This window comes from Corythoichthys intestinalis, chromosome 14 (genome assembly GCF_030265065.1).
Source record: "Corythoichthys intestinalis isolate RoL2023-P3 chromosome 14, ASM3026506v1, whole genome shotgun sequence".
NCBI classification, from domain to species: Eukaryota; Metazoa; Chordata; class Actinopteri; order Syngnathiformes; family Syngnathidae; genus Corythoichthys; species Corythoichthys intestinalis.
The window spans coordinates 48,577,681-48,598,223 of record NC_080408.1 but is presented as its reverse complement, the minus strand read 5'-3'; the positions used below and the strand labels follow the sequence as shown (position 1 = coordinate 48,598,223).

Here is a 20,543-nt window from a genome sequence, read left to right as displayed (position 1 = left end):
CATAGTTCATGCTTCATATGTCCTTGGAATGCGGTCCTTATTCTCTTTTTGATTAGACCGATTGAATTGAACCCCAGTAGTTCGGTGAGTACGTCTAGGGCAGGGGTGTCCAAACTTTTTGCAAAGGGGGCCAGATTTGGTGTGGTAAAAATGTGGGGGGCCAACCTTGCCTGACGTCCTTTACATAGAACAATATATTTAAGCACATTTTTTAGCAAGCCATTCTGTGTGTCACATTTGCTTTATTATTTTTTTAAATTAATAATTTCAACAATCTCGCAACTAGCCTTCGTGGCGTTCTTTTTCCACTCTCGGGCTCTTGCGAAATGCTGCTGCTGTAAAATTAGACTAGCTTCAAGTTGCTTCAATTTCTCGCTACGTATCTTCCCTGTAATCTTGTCGTACACGTCAGCGTGTCTTGTTTGGTAATATTGCCTCACATTGAACTCTTTAAAAACAGCGACTGTCTCTTTGCAAATGAGGCTGACACAATTGTTGCGTATTTTAGTGTAGAAATAGTCCAATTTCCACCTATCCTTGAAGCGTCAGCCGTCGCAATCCACTCTTTTTTTGTTGATTGTCGCCATTTTAGAAAATTGGGAGTAAAGGGTCACACGGGGCAATGTTAGAGTGCTGCTGCCTTTTACTGGGTAAATGAGGAGCAGCATTTAGTGTGTAAGTTACTTCATATGCTGGTAGCAGTACTGCTGACCAATTATTATTATTATTTATTTATTGTGTGCGGGCCAGACGTTATTGATTTTATGAGAGGCTAGGGGCCGGATGAAATTTGTCCATGGGCAGCATTTGGCCCCCGGGCCGGACTTTGGACATGTCTGGTCTAGGGGTTCACCGAAGGTTATTTTCATACGCTGACTAAATCCAGGCAAAGGGGCAGGTTTTGGAGCGTTTTGCCCCCAATTTAAAGACTTTATTCCATTTCTTTCAACTGCTATTCCTACATCTGAAAGGAGGAGAAACTGGTATGCTCAGTAAAAAGGTTGACCTGCACTGGGTATGAGATCAACAGACCTACGGTCAACGTGGACTGCGTTGGCATTAAAAAACAATTGCATTTTACACCATGAAAATAATATGTGATGCAGGCTCAATGTTGAACAATAAATCTATTCCTCCAAATTTGAATGAAAACATTCATAGATCCTTACATGTACATGTTATTTAGATTTGATTTGAAGATAAAAGATGCTTTTCAGCAGGAAATGTGCATGTCCCAGCCACTGCAGCACATATAGTCGCCATTATGGCGTGCTCATTGGGTTTCAAAACTGATTTTATTGCAATCATTGTTTTCAAAAGCACTTAAAAATTGCACAATAGTCTTCATAACATTATAATTAGTATTATTTTGTTTTGGGATGTCTCGATCGCATACTTTTTGCGCCCTAGTCATCTGATTTTGAGAGTCCCGATTCGATACCGAAAAAAATATATATATATATATATTTGAACAAAAGTTCCAAACATGTTATAGTACTTTACTGCTTAAAGTAGTTCCTCTTCTGATTTTTCCGGGAGTGTTGAGGAGTATAAATTGTATATTTTTTTGTTTCTATTGGCAATCCTATTTTATCTTTGTATTATTTTGTTATTCATTTTTAAAAAAAATTTAAGGGCTAATATGTATCTTTGTTTATTAAAATTAAAAACCCGATCCTTTTCACCAGATTCTGATCCTCTGAAAAATGGCCCTATTTCCGATCATATGATCGGATCGGGGATATCCCTAATTTTCTCTTGTGAATTTTATTTGGCATGGCCAAAAAATAATAGTCATAATTAATTAATAATTAGTCTCATTTCAGTGATGAAAATTTGAAAAAAATAAAAATTGACTGAGATATAGCTTAAATCGTTCAGAATTCGCTGTCACTCCTCCTCCTTTTTAGGAATACAAAAATTAATAGGCTTTATTATTGCACCAATAGGCCATTTATTACAGTAGTTTCCCCCTATAACTCTTTTGAATGAAATAAAAATGACATCATTGTGTCCGTGTGCATTGTAGAATTCAAGCAATAATTTGTGATAAAGATGACTTCTAAATTTTTGTCCAAGTCCCTATTTAGTGACCGTTTCCATTTGTCTCCCTCCCTCAGCATGAACGTTGAAGCTTGCTTCACCTACACTGCCAACCCAACGAGCTATTCTCCCAGACTAAGTAAGATCAAATATCCGTCCCCGGGGGAAACTCCATTCCGCGTTTTGTCTAGCAAACCTGACCCTTTTATCCCCTTCTAGCTGTGGCATACACCATGAAAGTTGACGCTGACCAAAGGAAGAAGAATCTCATCCCCAGGGCCGCCTTCACTCAGCAGTCAGGGTCTGAAAGCAGCTACGAGTCCAAAGGCACTGTCGTCCTGGACACCAAAGGAAGGAAACAGTGCATCACACGCCAGCTGGCGATACAGGTACAGGTCACGCCTTGAACTCTTTGATAGTAATATAAGTGCGCACGTGCAGAGGGGGGGCGGAGGGTGCTTGAGCCCCCGCCATTTGCCCCTATATGCCCATAGTGCCCCTTTGGACTATGTGTGTGCTGGCTGACTGTGCAGGTACTTTACTTGGACATCGAAAACACCTTTACAAAAAAAAATAAATAAAATTAAGAAGCCATCTGTGTGCTGCTAAGCCGGCGCATAACCCCCAACCAATCCCCCCATGACCCCCGTTCCTTTGCACGCTGTTCCTCTGTAACCTGAGTGTCTGGGTGTGTGGTGAGGAGTCTTAGGACATCTGGTGGTTGAAAACAAACGGTGTTACCCTAGTAAACCGTGTTCGAGCAAATACTGTAATGAAAATTCTTATATCCAGGTTTATTGTGGGTATTAAAAAATGTAATTAATCTTTTATATAGTTTTGTACTTTATTAACTAATTACCCCCCGCCCTACGCTATTTCGATTTGTGTGTCTCTACTCTCTATAGGCAAATGTATTTGTCCGTTCTCTTCACAAAATTATCTAGAACGGTACACATCTTTATGTTCTCTAATAATGAAATAATAGTTTTGAAAAAACTGCGCTGATGGTGGATCAATGAACATCTAGTTTGGTTTGTTCTCAGATTAACAACAAGTTGAGTATCGAAGTTTTGATATGGAGGTTGAAGGAAGAAAAGCAAAGACTGACTGAGTCACAGCCAGAAAGTGTTGATGACAGTGTTGATTTCTTTTCACTGTTCCTCCCTCCCAATTAAAGTCTGTCACAGTCACAGCCAATTATACTCTAAAGCTTGTTGAACTGGATGTTTTGTAAGGTGTATTAAAATTTTTGTTCATGTGCCCCTTTTGATCTATGAGCACCTGCCCCTCCATTGGTCTCTGCACGACACTGAAGAAGAGCCAGATCTGCTTTGAAAATCTAATGTTTTTACATTCACCACACAGTAACTTACAACACTCAAACTCAGGAAACGCATCAACAACTTTTCTGTTGGTCAGCTTAATATTATTTATCAATCAACTGCTGCTGACCGTGAAAATCACATTTTCGCATCGTTAACTCAAAATTAATCGCAAATGAGTCAGTATAAAGTTGGGAATAATGTCCATTTTTTCCCATTTTATTAGTAAACTACTTGCAAAAAGAAATCAGTCGCACAATAGTCACTTTGTTTATGATCAACTTGTGATGAAGCAGTAATTAATCAAATTTTTACAGTCAATTTGTTATTAATCGCAAAACAGTTACCGTATTTTCTAAAGGTGTGCATTGGCACTGCCCCCACGATTCGATTCGATTCGATTCGATTCGATTCGGAGGGCCATGATTCAATTCGATTCGATTCAGAGGGTCACAATTCGATTCGGTTCGAATCGGCAATGCATCGCGATGCCTTAAAGCCTGGGATGCATTTAAAATCTAAAGCAAAGCATATTTTTCGTGAATCATGAGCCAACACAAGCAGTCAGACATTTAACAACTTTTTATTGGCTCTTGTGTCACTCCTGGTTGAAGTCAAATGAAAATACTTTCATATATTTATTAAAAAAACAACTGATCACAGCATTTAATTAGTGCTTTGAATGAGACCAGGGCTTTCTCTTTTTTTTTTTTTACACACAGTAGCAGCCTTTTACACAGTGCAACATCTGAACTCCTGTGCAAAATCGGTAATAACAGTCACTGTATTTTAGTCACAACGACCCATCAATAAAAATATTCAAGTAAATATTAAAGAAAACGACAAAGAAAATATTGTAGTGTATCGCAATATCAATCCAGGGATCAGCTCAGTTGCAAACAAAACATCAACTATATTGCAATGTAGAACGAAAGTAAAATGTAGACCTATATATGTGCAATCAACTTAGAAATGCAATCAGTAACTACCACATAACAATAAAAAATAATGAATTAAAATGAAGTGCAGCAGCATTCTGCTTCAACATGAGGAAATATCAGTTTTTTGCAATCGAGAGAGCAGAGAGATAGTAGAGGTTAGATCGGGCCTAAAAAATCCAGCCCGACCCGACACGGCCGCTGGTATTGAAACCCGACCCGGCTTGGAGTGATGCGAAAAAAAAAAAAACGCGGCGGCAGCAATTTATTTTCATTTCTTCGAGTTGGCAGAAAAAAACGCAAGTTTTCTTAATGTTTAAATAGCCTACATATTTTTATGATCATTATAAAAGCATTAACACAACGAAATAATGCTGGGAAAGTTTAATATAAAAAAAACATGCGATTTTGCAGACACACAGAGGAGAAGATTCAAAAGGATCACATTTGTGTTGCCTTTGTGTGTGCATAAAAAAGTGTCTTTCGTAACGAATTCTCAGTTGGCAGAAAAAAAACGCAAGTTTTCTTAATGTTTAAATAGTCTACATATTTTTATGATCATTATAAAAGCATTTACACAACGAAATAACGCTGGGAAAGTTTAATATATAAAAAAAAAAAAAACATGCGATTTTGCAAACACACAGAGGAAAAGATTCAAAAGGATCACATTTGTGTTGCCTCTGGGTGCATAAATAAAAGTGTCTTTCGTAATGAATCGCAAGCGCCACAGCGGAGGAGAAGAAGAAAAAGCGGGCGGCGCCACTGCTTCATGTGCGTGCACAAGCAAATGCACAATACAGAGAGCCTGCTCTCGGTTTTATCCCATTTAAAAAAAAAAATTATTTGTTAGTCCGGCGTGGCGGCCTGACCCGACCCGACCCGACCCGACCCGAACATGAATGCTTAACATTTTCGGCCCGACCCGTTCGGGTTCGGGCACAAGATCTAACCTCTAAGAGATAGGACATAACATAACAATGGCTAAAGCGGAGAAAGAGGGAGTGAGAAAGATTATTGATGCACCTAAGACATTGAAAGCAGACATCTGGAGACATTTTGGCTTCTACGAGGTTGGTGGGAAACTTGACCAGAGTTATGCAGTGTGTAAAAAATGAAACATGAGAATCATAATACAAATGGGGAAACCAAATCCGTTGCATCAGCGGAATTGCGCAGGGAAGATTTTTGAACGTACTTATATATTTTAAAATGTGCTGAATCGATTCGGCTTGTTGCCCGCATCGAATCGAATCGTCCATGCTCCGCATCGGGATGCATCGCCGCATCGATTATTGTTAATACCACTAGTATTTTCCGCACTATAAGGTGCACCTAGAAGCTTTCAATTTTCTCAAAAGCCGACAGTGCACCCTATAATCCGAGACGCCTTATATATGGATCAATATCGGTTAGTCATTGCATGACATTCCCTTTGGCGCTGCCCTATCTAGTGCAGGGGTCTCCAACCTATTCCAAGAAAGGCCCGCTGTGGTTGCAGGATTATATTCCAACCAAACAAGAAGACGGCACCTGTTCACCAATTTGGTGTTTTACAAAAGCAATTAGTTGATTGCAGTCGGGTGGGGCTTGTTTTAGCAGAAGCCTCATTGGATCAACCAAAACATCAGGGAACCTCCGCCATGTTTGACTGTGGGGACCGTGTTCTTTTCTTTGAAGGCCTCATTTTTTCCCTGTAAACTCTATGTTGATGCATTTTCCCAAAAAAAGCTCTTCTATTGTCTCATCTGACCAGAGAACATTCTTCCAAAACGTTTTTGGCTTTCTTAGGTAAACTTCAGCCTGGCTTTTTTATGTCTCTGGGTCAGAAGTGGGATCTTCCTGGGTATCACCATAGAGTCCTTTTTCATCCAGACACAGACGGACGGATAGCACAGGTTGACACTGTTGCACCCTCAGACTGCAGGACAGCTTGAACTTGTTTGGATGTTCGTCGAGGTTCTTTATCCACCATCCGCACAATCTTTGGTTGAAATCTCTCGTCAATTTTTCGATTCCATCTACATTTAGGGAGGTTAGCCACAGTGCCATGGGCTTTACACTTATTGATGATAGTGTGCACGGTAGACACAGGAACATTCAGGTTTAGCTGGCTGCAAGTGTGATTCAGTTATTTCCACCACCTGTTATGTGCCACGGGTAAGTAACAGGTGCTGTTAATTACACAAATTAGAGAAGCATCACATAATTTTTCAAAGGGTGCCAATGCATTTGTTTGGCCCATTTTTCGAGTTTTGTGTAAAATGATACAGATTTTTTTCCCCCCCAGTCTCTCGTGTTTTTTCATTGCAAGCAAAATAAATGAAGCTATTACTACCAAAGCATTTGTAATTGCAATCATTTTCTGGGAGAAATTGAGCATTATCTGACAGAATTGCAGGGGTGCCAATACTTTTGCCTAGTACTGTAAACTGTATGAAAACCGTTTTAAAATAGGCCAGTCATTACACGGTGCCCCTTATACTCGGATGCGCCTTATAGTGTGGAAAATACATTACATTGACGGCATTTGCGTGTGTGTGTAAAAGCTACTAAACATTGAAAAATTAAATTGTCACTTTTTGGTTCGAGGCCTCCTTTTTAAGTGTAATTTCATGTCATCCCACAGGACAATATTCGAGACAAACTTCGAGGTGTTCCCATCGACGTGGACGTGGAGATCCAGAATGCCAAACGCAAACGTAGACAGAACTCAGATGAAGTGCCACCCGTGCTGGACGCTAAAGATAAAATACCAACACGTGGAGAGGTAACATGAATCATCATGTTTCAGTGTCATTGTTGGTGGTAAGACGCAAAATCCATATTGACTGGCATTTTAATGATTTAAACTGAATCAATGACATTTTCTAAAAGTGTGACAAATTTCTGATTGTGTCTTTTTGATTATAAAATGAAAAATTTGCAATGAATTGCAAGTTACCTCATTAAAAATGAGAAATTTGAGATTGACCCCATGTTAAAATGTGTCAATTTTGCGATTAATGCCTATCAAAAATGTGACAAATTTGCAATAATTGCAAGCTCATCATGAAAAATGAGACTAATGTGATTAAATGCAAGTTAACTATTTGAAATGGGAAAGATGAAATTATTTGCAAGTTAACTTCAAGTATGTGACAAACTTACAATTAATCGCTGGATAATTATTACAAATACCAAATGTGACAAATTTGTGCTTAATCACAACTTGACTATTAAAAAAAAAATGTAATGGAAATTTGTCCTAATAAATGAGGCACGTTGAATGATCACAATGGGAGTGGGTCATACCGCCATGTGATACATTAAAACTGTTCAGACCAATAGGACACTCAGATTTCCATTCTCTGTGTCAAGCAGCTGTACAGGACAGGTGAAAAAAAAATGTAATAATATGTTGTGTTTTTAAAACAAGAAGTATATTCTTTAGAAGAACACCCATCTACTTGGACGGATCAGACTTCTATCGTCATCAGTGATACTAAAATTAACCTATTGATTGTATGTGTCCAAATCTTTGCAGGTGCAATTTGTCAAAGAGGGCTGCGGCAGTGACAATATTTGCCATAGTAACTTAAAAGTGGCGCATCGTTACGGCTACAGGACAACCGATGACGACACTTTCAAGCCATTACCATTGTAAGGAACTACATCTAAAAAAAAAAAAAAAAAATTGCAGTCCTACATGTTCTTAACTTCTTGTCTTTGGGTAAAGGGAGAACGGCCTTCCGGTGATCTCGATGAGCAAACAGAAGGACATTGCCTTGGAGGTCAAGGTGACCAATCAGAACGGAGATGACGCACACGAGGCATCGGTGGTTGCTTCCCTGCCGCAGGCCCTCACATACTCGACGTTCCGTGGCCCGCCTAATGTAAGCTTTTTTCCCAGCCACGCAAACAATACCAAGTCAGACGTTTTTATGGTTAATACTGAATTACTGTGATTTCAGGCTGTGAATTGCATGGCCAATAAGAACGGCTCGATCGCGACGTGTGAACTTGGAAATCCATTTAAACGGGATTCAGAGGTAAGAAATAAGCACCAACTTTCTCTCCTCTAACTGAACTGGCTAGCACAGAATGATCATGTTTCAGAAACCATTGACGGTGATTACGTCCAATTCATTTTGACTGGGAGGGCTGTCAGCGAATCTCAAATTTGTCACATTTTTATCTACATGCAAAAAATAAAAAAATAGTGACATTTTTGTTGTTGACTTGCGATTAATCGCAACCATTTTGTAAAAGTTGACTCGCGATTATTCGCACATTTCATATTTTTTAAATCGCATATTCATTGTTTTTAAGTCAAGTTGCGATTAATCACAAAGTAGTCACATCTTGATAGTTAGCGTTCAATGAATTGCAAATGACATTTTTTTTTTTTTTTAAGTTTACATGTAATTCACAAATTAGTCACATTTTGATATTCGACTTGCGATTAATGGCAACAACAGTCTCATTTAGTAATAGTTAACTCCAGAGGTGGGTAGTAACGCGTTACTTTTACTCTGTTACACAACTTTTTTTTTTTTTTTTTTAAATGTTGACTTTTGTTTTGTGGTGCATGCTTTCATCTTGGCGGAGGAGGTGTAGAGCAGGTAAGTACTAATGGCACGCAAGTAAGAGGGCATCTACACATGAAGAACAATGTAGTTGCGCGCACACACATGAAGAAGAGCACATTTCTTTCATTCCCATGAAGAAGTCTAGCAGCGAGTGAGAGACGGGAAAGCCAGCAAACCTGTGCGCACATTTGTTGCTTGTGAAGCATACACAGTGGCAGCACCTTTTCAACTGTTTATTGAGTTTTTTCAATTCTGGTCAAATACTTGGGGCGAGTTTATGTGATAGTTTTTGATGATGTGCGGACGCTAAGTAATAAATGCTAATCGTTTGTGTGAATTATTATTGCTGTATCAGCTGTATCAGTTATAAACACACTTTTGAATTGCTGTTATTTAAGATGAAACTGATTTAATTTCATTTTTATTTCAGTTACATTCCGCAAGTGTTGATGTCATGAGCATCTTAATAAAGTCAGCAAACAACATGGACGTCTGACATCCTCATTTCGGAGCTTAGCTCACTGCCTAGCTAGGACTTAGCTCCAACGTCTTGGCAACAATGACGTATAATGCATATTTTTGATAGTTATTTTGAGATTTAGGGGGTATTTGGGGGTACTTAAAGGGTTAATTCCGATTGACATGAAAATTTGGATTATGTTGCCAGCGTAGGAACGGAACTCGTTCGTGACCCAGGGACTACATGTATTCATTATTCAACTATTCAACCTAGGAACTATTTTCTCCACTAGAGGGGACTCATGCTGTTTGGACGAATGATGCGTCAGTTGTATAGATTTTTTTGTATCGACAGAATGTTTTTTTTTTTTTGTATTTCTTTTGCTTAATGCGTTTATGTAATAGTTTATAGTACAGTATTATAATATCAGTTCATATAGATAAGTATGTGCTGAGAAAAAAAATTACCATTGTTTAAAAAAGAAATCAAACATCGTATGCAGTTACAATGTTGCTCATTACTTGAGTATTCTTGAGTAATCAAATATTTTTTTACTTGTACTTGAGTACAATTTTTGGAGGACTACTTTTACAGTTACTTGAGTATTATTATTTTCAAGTAACGCTACTCTTACTTGAGTAAAATGTTTGGCTACTCTACCCACCTCTGGTCAACTCGCATTTAATCTCAAATTGGTAACTCACCATAAATGGATAATAGTTTTCAATAGTTAATTTGCCGTTAATCACAAATTGATCATGTTTTATGCATAGTTGACATATGATTAGTTTGAAATTAGTCACATATAGCATAACTGACTATATGTAATATACAGTTTTTTTGTGTTTTGGGAAATAAAATGGCACTCTAAAATGCCTAGTTTGATTGTATTGGCCAAGTTTAGAGGTTCTAACACAACATATATATTACATATAGTTGACCAGGTTGTGCTTAGTTGCTACCTACTGGTGAGATAGTGTAAAGCGCTTTGAGCGCCTTGAAAGGTGGAAAAGCGCTATATAAGTATAACACCATTTACCATATAGTCTGAAAAATTGCTAAATCTAGCTACATCGTGCTAAATTGGCGGCAATGTTTGTGAAGCAACTTTCAATGTTTTGTCTGTTTGCGTTCAAAGACGACCTTCTACATTATTCTGGGAACAGCAGGCATCTCGCTGAACACCACTGAGTTTGAGATTGATCTTCAACCTAAAACGTGAGTATAATCGACTCGATCACAAAGGTAAAATTGCGCTTTTGCAGGAAGCTTGGCAGTGAACGATTATGCTTCAGTGGCAGTTAATAACAGCGTGAATCCTTGTTAACCCCATGCAGAACCAGTGAGCAGGCCACACTAGCCGCTGTTAAAGCCAAAGCAAATGTGGCCATCACATTGCAGCTGACTATAACAGGGTAACAAAACGGCTGTCGTTAGTGCATACATGGACAGATTTGACGCAAAAAAATATTTCATTTTTTTCCCCAGGCAAGCTCAGCCCTCACAGGTGCAATATTCAGGAAAGATCAAAGATCACAACGCCATGAAGACGGAAAGTGACATGGGAATTCCCCTTACACATCAAATCAGAGTGAGTACTGGAAATACAGTCAGTCGTGTTGAGTGGTTCACATGGGAATATATTTTACAGATTATTAACATCGGGAGGCGCTTGAGTGACGTGGGCACGGCCTCCCTGCACATTGAGTGGCCCAAAACCACCGAGCAGAACAAGTTGCTGCTCTACCTGACCAAAATAAGCGCCACGGGTGTGGATCAACTTGAGTGTACGCCCAAAGCGGAGATCAATCCTCTTAAAAAGGTCAGCTGAGTGGGTAAAAAATTGTACAGCAATTTATCACAGCAACGTAAAAACTGAAAACCAATCACTTTTTGAGGCTTATTTTTGGGTCGTGTACTACTGTATAAGATTTGATTTAACTCAATGGCTGCTTTGACGGTGATAGACTAATATTTACTTTTAAAATATCTTACTAATATAGTTGCAGTAAAAACGGACTGTTAACATTGAACACACAAGAACGTCGGCATATGAATGGTTACAATGCTCAAAACAACAACTTTCCGACTGTTCTAACAGCTTTCATGTTGCTAGCCCGTCCCAGTCCTGATGGATTAGACACCTATCACCGTCACCGGCACTGAAGCTTAAGCATTCGCTGCCACCCTTCCTATCGATTGTTGCCAATTACCTAATTATGACTAATCTCTAATCATTTTCCAGTTAACACACAATTAATTGCAAATAAATCACATTTTAAATGAAGTTAAGAATAATTGCAATTTTTCCACATTTTAGCAGTGAACTTGCATTTAATCGCACATTAGTCTCACTTTTTATTGTCAGCTTCGAATGAATTACAAATGAATCATTTTTATAGTCAATTTGAGATTACTTAAAAAATCCTCACATTTTTAAATTGCTAACTTGCGATTAATCTCAATTTGGTCACATTTTTTATTATAGCCAATTTGCATTCAATCGCAAATCAGCTACTTTCTATTGTCAAATTGTGATTAATCGCAAAATATTCTGTATTCGTTGACATGCAAATATTCAGAGGTGGCTAGAGCTGCCAAATATTTTAATAATAATAAATAATAATACATTTTATTTATAGAGCGCTTTTACCGGTGCTCAAAGGCGCTTTACAGTTGAGGGAAAAAAATAAATAAAGCTCACACAACGTGAGTAGTACAGAACAATAGAGGAAAGAATTACACATTAAAAGCTAGTTTAAAAAGGTGAGTTTTTAACAATTTTTTGAATGTGGGAAGATCAGAACAGGTGCGGATGGTTTTAGGGAGTGCGTTCCAAAGTGAGGGGGCAGCAATGGAGAAGGCTCTGTCCCCCCAAGTACGGTGTGTTATTTGTGGGGGCAGTGCGAGAATGTTTCCATTAGATGAGCGGAGGTGACGGGAGGGGGTGTGGGGACAGAGAAGGTCCGTGAGGTAAGGAGGAGCCAAGTTATTGAGTGCTTTGTATGTGAGAAGGATGATTTTGAAATTTATCCTGTGTGAGATGGGAAGCCAGTGCAGTTTGTGAAGGACGGGGGTAATGTGATTCCTGTAGGGGGTACGGGTGAGAAGGTGTGCAGCGGAGTTCTGGATATATTGTAGTTTATTGAGGAGTTTGGCTGGAGATCCGAAAAGAATGCTGTTACAATAATCGAGTCTGGAGGTGACGAATGCATGTATGAGGGTTTCTGCAGCAGAGTAGGTGAGGGAGGGGCGGAGGCGGGCTATGTTCTTAAGGTGGAAGAAGGCGGTTCTGGTGATGTGGTTGATGTGCTGATCGAATCTTAGTTTATTGTCGAAAATTATACCTAAGTTGCGGGAGTGTGTTGAGAGAGGGAGGGTGCAGTTGTCGATGGTAAGGGAGAATTGACTGTTTTTGATGTGAGCTGTAGGGTCTATGATGATTATGTCAGATTTGTTGCTGTTGAGTTGAAGGTAGTTAAGTTGCATCCAGGATTTGATTTCGCTGAGGCAGTTATGAAGTGTAGTTTTGGTGCTGTGTGAGATGGTTTTAGTGGAGATGTATATTTAGATGTAATCGGCGTAGCAGTGAAATTGCAGTCCAAATTTACGGATGATGTGACCAAGGGGGAGGATGTAAAGAATGAAGAGGAGGGGGCCAAGAACGGAACCTTGGGGGACACCTTGTGGTAGGGAAACAGCAGGGGACGTGCAGTTGTTAATGCTGATGAATTGTTGTCGGCCAGTGAGGTAGGAGTGGAACCAGGAAAGTGCAGTGCCAGTGATATGTAGTGATTCTAGTCGGGAGAGCAGGATGGTGTGGTTGATTGTGTCAAAAGCAGCAGTGAGGTCCAGGAGGATGAGGATGGTGAGTTGTCCGGAGTCCGAGGAGAGGAGGATGTCGTTGGTTACTTTGAGAAGTGCTGTTTCGGTGCTATGTTGTGAGCGGAAGCCAGATTGGAAAAGTTCAAATAGCTTATTGTCGGTAAGGTGGGTTCGGAGTTGTGACGCAACTGCCCTTTCCAGTATTTTTGATAGAAAAGGCAGATTTGAAATGGGCCGGTAGTTGGTCGGGATGTCGGGGTCTAAACCAGTTTTCTTTATGATCGGCGTGATGGCAGCCAGTTTGAGAAGTTTGGGGACAGAGCCAGAGCGTAGGGAGGTGTTAATGATATCAGTAATAAGTCAATTATTACTTCAAAATTATATTACCCAAGTAAAAGTAGTCAACCAAAAATGTACTGAAGTAAAAAAGTATTTGGTAAAAAGAATATTCAAGTCATGAGTAACATTGTGAGCAACTGCTTATGATGTTTGATTTTTTTAAAACAACTGCTTTCTATACGAACTGTTATTTCTATACTGTACTATAACCTATTACATAACCACATTAAGCCAAAGAAATACTAAAAACAATACAAAACAAACAAACAAAACTCAAATTCTGGCGACAGAAGAAACAATCTCCAGAAATGAAGCATCATTCATCCAAAGAGCATAAGTGCCCTCTAGTGGAGAAAATATATTTCCTATTCTGAAATTAAAAGGATCATATCTGATTGATAGATGGATCTTGTTTTCCGTGGTCATTCGGTGCCACATAAAAACAGGGAGCGAGGTTAAAATTTGTGCTTTAGCGGCAGCGCTCGATGTCAAATACTTAATTTTTCTACGGCAATTTGTCATTTTTTAAAATGAATTACCCACTCATATTGCCATCACAGTGACCCTTCAATCACGTTGAACATGATGATTCAATGCAAGCCATCCCAGTTCAAATGGATTTAGAATGGTCTGTTGTCAAGTGTAATCTTTGTTTTTTTCCGTAAAGGAAGTCAAGAGGATGAAAAGAGCCACCGAAAAGTACGAGGAAAGTGATGAAGGAATTATTTCGCGTTTGGTGGACAAGAGGAAATCAAAGATTTTGGTAAAAGCAAAAACATTGCATCACGATCACTGGCTGTCAGCCCTTACCAGTTCAAATGGATTGAACGACTATCACCGTTAATAAGGGCTTTGTACTTGCAGTCATGTGACGACGGGGCCAAGTGTGTGAAGATCAAGTGTCCCCTGCGAGGACTGGACAGTAACATAGTCGTCACACTTCACTCGCGCCTTTGGAACAGCACGTTGTTAGCGGTAACAGCACTGGAACGCAACAACACTTAGGTTTTTCGTTCAAAAATAGCAGGTCAATTCATTTATAGTTTGTAATATCTAACGAGCTATTTTCTGCTAATTTGTGAGTTTTACAAACGACATGGAAAGGAACTGCATTTAGACTAGTTTTAATTTATGAGACGATGTGGTCGGGGCAATTTAGTTTGCGTAACACTGATATGTATCCATATGTAGTTTATAACCTGCACCGTAGGCATACATACTGTATTTTCCACACCATAAGGCGCATTAGAGTATAAGGCACACCTTCAATGAATGGCCTACTTTAAAACTGTTGCATTATGCATCCACTAGATGAAGTTGCGTTAAAGGCAATGTCATGCAATGATTAACCAATATTGATCCATATATAAGGCGCATCAGATTATAAGGCGCACTGTTGTCTTTTGAGAAAATTGAAGACTATAGTGCGGAAAATACGGTAAATGCTGTTCTTTTGTTTTTCGAAATAGGACTACAACAAGTTGCATCACGTGGAGGTGATCGTCAAGGCAGTTCTGCATGTTGAAAGTACAAGAAAGAACATGGTACTGCAGAATGCAGAAACACAGGTGAGTTAATACACAAACATAAAATGTGAAACCATAGAGAAGCTGAACCTATTAATTCTAAGAATATTGAATAGGTTCTTAGAATCAATTTTCTATCAATTATCCCATGGAATAATCGGATAGAAATAATTTTTTGTCCCTTTGACTTACAATTAGTTGGGGCCTGGGCTATTTTATGATGGCAATGGATTGTTTTTAGAGAATAAATGCTGTAAATAACCCCTGATCCTTAAAAAAAACAAAAAAAAAAACAAAACATTTTTTGCTTTAAACATCACTGTCTTCTTACAGGTAGTTGAGCCATTTTGAAGAGTATCAAAAAAATTCAAAATTTTAAAACAAACAAAAAAAAGTTTAAAAAATATAGCTAAAAGAGTGTTTCTATATATAGTATTAGTGTATTTATAATTTTATATTAATAATTATATGTTTTGTGGTTTGAGCAGGATTTATCACGCCGATCAGTGTGTGCATGTCAAGCCTTCTCAATATTGAAAATGGTGTGCCTCAGGGCTCAGTCCTTGGGACTTTTTTATTTACATTGATTGTCTTCATCATTGAGGCAAATTTCTATTTTTATGCAGATGATACTGTAATTTACTGTTCTGCGCCTACTGTAAATCAGGTACTCAGTTAAGCTCACCTTTAACAATGCAAAGTGCACACTTTTTAACCAGAAGCTCTTTTTAAAAGCTGATAAAAGAAAACTCGTGACACTTAAAAAGGTGAAATACAGGCCAGCGAATCTCCCATCAATTGCAACTGTTCAGGGTACTGAAATTGAGTGTCACAATTTAGGCATCTTGGATTCATAATTGATTTACTGTCTCTTAAGCCTCATAATCAGCATTAGGTTAAAAAATTGAAGCTGAAATTGGGGTTTTATTTCAGAAACAAGGCCTGTTTTATCAACTTTTATGTCTGTACTTGACTATGACATGTCCTTCGTTTACATCCATCTGCACATCGTCTTCATGCATTGGATACGGTCTACCATGGAGCACTGAGATTGCAAAACTCAGATCTTTTACTCACCACTGCTCTTTGTATGCCCGGGTTGGATGGTCTGCTCTCTCCAGCCGTAGACTCTTTTACTGGCATGTCTTTGTTCTTAATTTTAACTATATAATTCTTGGCCTACTTCTTACTTGGGGAATAATTAAAAAAACCCACTGGAAGTCGGAACTTTCGGTCTCAAGATTTGTTTTTATTGACTGTACCAAGGGTCTACACTGCACTAAGTAGCAGGGCTTTCAGCTATGCTGCCCCTTATTATGCATGGCCAGGACTCTCTTGTAAAAGAGATTTTTAAACTCAACGAGGCTTTTCCTGGTTAAAAACAAACAAACTATTATTAATAATATACAGGCCAAAAGTAGGGTCACATTTCAAGGTGTTCTGAAAGTAGGTCAACACGAGTACTAGTTAACTCATTGGCTGTCTTTGAAACATGATCATTCACCGCCAGTTTTTAATGTTTTTTTTTTTTTTTTTAACTTTTTGTCTCCCAGATGAGAGTGACGGCGTTCCCCGAGAGGCATGAAGCACGATCTGGAGGCGTTCCATGGTGGATCATTTTCTTGTCTGTTCTTCTGGCCTTGCTCTTGCTGGCACTTTTGATTTTCCTTCTCTGGAAGGTAAGATAAGCACGCACGCACTCCCATATGTCAAGTCGGACACGAAGCTAAATGATTAACTAACGGCTTGCCTCTCCTCAGTGTGGAGTCTTTGGGAAAAAGAACAAACGGGACTACTCAGAAAAACAGAAGCTGACAACAAATGCGTAAAAAAAAAAAAAAAAAAAAGTGAGGCTGAGTTGACTGCCGTTAATGAAAGAAAATGTGGTGCAGATTTTTCTGTCGCTTTCTTTACTTGGATTTGGGCTTTCCACACAGTTACTGTATTTTTCAGACTGTAAGGTGCACCTGATAAGCAAGGGCATAGGTTTGCATAGGGGCGGTAGGGACATTACACGACAAACTTATCAGAATGCTCAAATTGTCCAAAATGTATTTTATAATGCGTTGTTATACAGGTAATTTAGATTGTCTTCCCATAAGTTGTAAGGATAAAATTGACTCTACCATTATTCAGTGAATTAATTTCATTATTTTCAAACTTAACACTTTTCATTTGCTGAATGCGCCGGTCCATCCCCCCCCAATTGCACGTTTGATTGGCTGATGACTTGACCCACTCCCGACACACAGATGCACGCTCACACTCACACAGCTCCGACAGAAATACATGTCGACAACATGCCGCCTCCTCTGCCCCCTTCGAAGACGAGGGATATTGGAAGTTTTTGTTTCGGCCAGCAGCAGCCGCTGTAAGTAATTTAAAAAGACGCCATGTTGTGGAGGTTAGAAACACACCACTAATTTGCTACTGAAAGTCCGACCTGCATCAGAGTTAGCATAACATCAAACTGTGTGTACTTGCTAACCTGCAAAACTCGAGTAAGAAGATGCTCAGAAGTGTCCTTTTTGTGTTTTCTACTGTTAACATGAATTAAACTGAGAAATGTAGTGAACTCTGCTGGAAACGACAGAACTAGAAAAACTTGAGCTGCATATGTTGCTCACACAACACAGCATACACACAACATAATCATAATTAACTATGCACATAATTTTTTTTTGGGGGGGGGGGGTGGATGCCACGAGCTACCCACACTAGCGTTGCGATCGACTCGTCGATCGTGATTGACGTAACGAGCACCCCTCATTTAGCATATCAATTAATTCGGTTCATATTCGGGAGAAATGTAGCCCATACCCCCGTTTACCCGATCTGTCTGCTCTTTTTAATGTCCCATCCAGAGCAAAAAGTGTACATGCAGGTAATGCTGTTATATTGTCCCTACCAATGTTGAGACCAAACCTACGCCCTTGCTGATAAGTTGTATTAGTGCATCAACGTACTGCAGTTTTTTTTTAAACATAGTAATTATCATTTTATGTATGGGTTTGATGTATGAGTGTCTTGACTTGAATGGAACAGCAGAGGTGGGTAGAGTATGGAGGACCAAATGCGATGGAATTAAATATATTAATAAATCTTTAAATACCAGTAAGTTAAATGGGAATTAAAGTGTCATTAAATTATTAGTCCATTTAATGTTAAAAAAAAAACAAAAAAAAAAAACACATTTTCACCATTTAATTTTTACATGGACATGTGTTGCAGCACTTCATGAATTTTATCTGTCATCACCCATCAGTCATTGGGCGGCTAGGCAGGACTAACACCTGATTGCTTACCCAGTATACCAAGCAAAGACTGGTTGATTTTTGATAAACGATCGATGCAGAGCCAGTAATCATTCTGACACACTAGGTGGTGCTTGGGTCAAACAAGTAGAGGACGAGTGACGTAGTTTTGCTCATAAATTCATGAAATGCTACAACCAAAAGCCAAAATGACACCAACTTCAATAAACTCCTCTGCTTTGCACACATCGTTCTTGGTCAGCAGGAAAGTTTAAGTATATCCACCATGTTTAAAAAGACTTCAGATAGCAATCGATGACACTTAGATCAGCGTTAGTCCTGCCCACTGACTTGGATGGGTGAGTTTGACAGATGAATTGATGAAGTTCTGCAAAATGTGTCCATGAAATAATTGTCTGTTAACCCTAACCCTTTTACATTAAATGAGCTGGTGTTTTAATGACACATTTAAGTATTTTTCATTGTCCCATTTGGTCCTCCATAGTAGAGTAGCCAAAAACTTGACTCAAGTAAGAGTAGCCTTACTTCAAAATGATATTAATCAAGTAGCCATCCCCAAAAATTTACTCAAGTATAAGTATTCAGTAAATAGAATTCTCAATGAGTAGCTGCTTACAAATGTCAGATATTTCTGGTATATATTTTTTGTTTCTCAGCACAACGCCATCTTTATTTTTATACTGTACTATACCTATTATGTGACCATATTAGGCCCAAAAAACCTGAGCTTCGTCCAAAAAGCATTAGTGCCCTCTAGGGAGGAAAACTTATTTCCTACCGTGAAATTAAAACGATCACATTCCTGGTTTTCTGTGGTCTTTTGGCGCCAAATATGACTGAAATCTATGCTTTCGAGTAATGTTGACGGCATGTGAAACATTTTAATTTTTTTTTACTCTTTAAAGACACCACGTTATTAAACAGGCCAGCGTAATCACAAAACTTCAGACTGCCAGCTTGTGTGTGTGGTCATATGACTTGCGTCTGGAGTCATGTGAATATTGTTGCAATATCTGAATGGTAGAGCGGAGAGCCGCTGTGCTGGTTAAAAAATAATTTGTAGGATAAAGGAAAAATTCAAGGACTCTAGTGTAGCCCAAAATATGAGTAGTGTTTCTTCACAAAAAACTCAAGGCATGGTAAAACTGTTCTTAGAAGTATTTTTCTCAAAAGTAGTGATGCCGATCATTAATTCATTCATTCATTTTCCATGCCGCTTTTCCTCACGAGGGTCGCGGAGGTGCTGGAGCCTATCCCAGCCAACTACGGGCAGTAGGCAGGGGACACCCTGAACTGGTTGCCAGCCAATCGCAGGGCACGAGGAGACATACAACCATTCACGCACACACTCATACCTACGGACAATTTAGAGTGTTCAATCAGCCTACCGTGCATGTTTTTGGGATGTGGGAGGAAACCGGAGTTCCCGGAGGAAACCCACGCAGGCACGGGGAGAACATGCAAACTCCACACAGGAAGGCCGAAGCCCGGGAATGAACCCTTGATCTCAGAACTGTGAGGCAGATGTGCTAACCACTAAGCCACCATGCCGATCACATGATTGGAAATCAGGCTGATTGCACCATTTTTTCGACGAACGGAATCGGGTGAAAAAGATCAGATTTTAAAATTAAAAAATACATATTTTTTTTATTATAGGTAAGAAAATAATCCCAAAATACAATGGCAACCCAGAAATTGACATCCACACGCCCTACTTTGATACCTCTCGGCATGATTTTCAGAACATAAATAAAGAAGCAGCAGTATGCGAAGTTGTTGGTGCTCAGAAAACACTAAAAATTTTAAAATGCCCCAAATTTATGGCTAATCAGAGATGAGCAATGACGCACAGGCAGAGGGCGGTGAGTTTTGATGCCGTCACATCGCGCCCCGTGTGTTGGCTTTCAGCTCAATGGTGATGACTTGCGCATTTCGCAATTGCTCATCACCTCCAGTGTGTCGAGCCAGAGTTGCACTTATTTCTCCGTTGGCCTCCTTTGAAACAGTGCCAGCAGGTTTGTTCGAAAGAAAGGCTTTTATTATCCTTTTCGAAAGTGCTGTCAAGTTTTCGGCCACCTCCACCCTTTTGGTTGTATTTTCCCTTGGCAAACCAGCTCGTTAAATCCACTATTTGGCAGGTAATGTAACTGTGAATTAGAAACACAGAATATTGCCATTGATTTAAAACTATCATACTTTTTACATGTGGCGTGGCTCAGTAGTCGAGTAGTTGTCCCCCAA

The 20,543-nt window shown here is 39.2% G+C and overlaps 1 protein-coding gene across 2 annotated transcripts in view; it reads left to right on the top strand.

Moving 5' to 3' along the window:
• Nucleotides 1-20,543, top strand: part of LOC130930495 (integrin alpha-6-like) — a 47,805-nt gene that overhangs the window by 23,599 nt on the left and 3,663 nt on the right. The window contains exons 11-25 of one of the 2 annotated variants that reach the window (XM_057858477.1): nt 2,121-2,182; nt 2,263-2,432; nt 6,933-7,073; nt 7,830-7,945; nt 8,022-8,178; nt 8,257-8,334; nt 10,473-10,552; nt 10,672-10,749; nt 10,823-10,925; nt 10,986-11,156; nt 14,166-14,261; nt 14,363-14,473; nt 14,968-15,066; nt 16,578-16,703; nt 16,785-16,871. In XM_057858477.1, the coding sequence (XP_057714460.1) occupies nt 2,121-2,182; nt 2,263-2,432; nt 6,933-7,073; nt 7,830-7,945; nt 8,022-8,178; nt 8,257-8,334; nt 10,473-10,552; nt 10,672-10,749; nt 10,823-10,925; nt 10,986-11,156; nt 14,166-14,261; nt 14,363-14,473; nt 14,968-15,066; nt 16,578-16,703; nt 16,785-16,853 (1,657 nt within the window). In that variant the 3' untranslated portion in view covers nt 16,854-16,871. The remainder of the gene's footprint in view (nt 1-2,120; nt 2,183-2,262; nt 2,433-6,932; nt 7,074-7,829; nt 7,946-8,021; nt 8,179-8,256; nt 8,335-10,472; nt 10,553-10,671; nt 10,750-10,822; nt 10,926-10,985; nt 11,157-14,165; nt 14,262-14,362; nt 14,474-14,967; nt 15,067-16,577; nt 16,704-16,784; nt 16,872-20,543) is intronic. The other variant, XM_057858476.1, reaches the window with a different exon arrangement.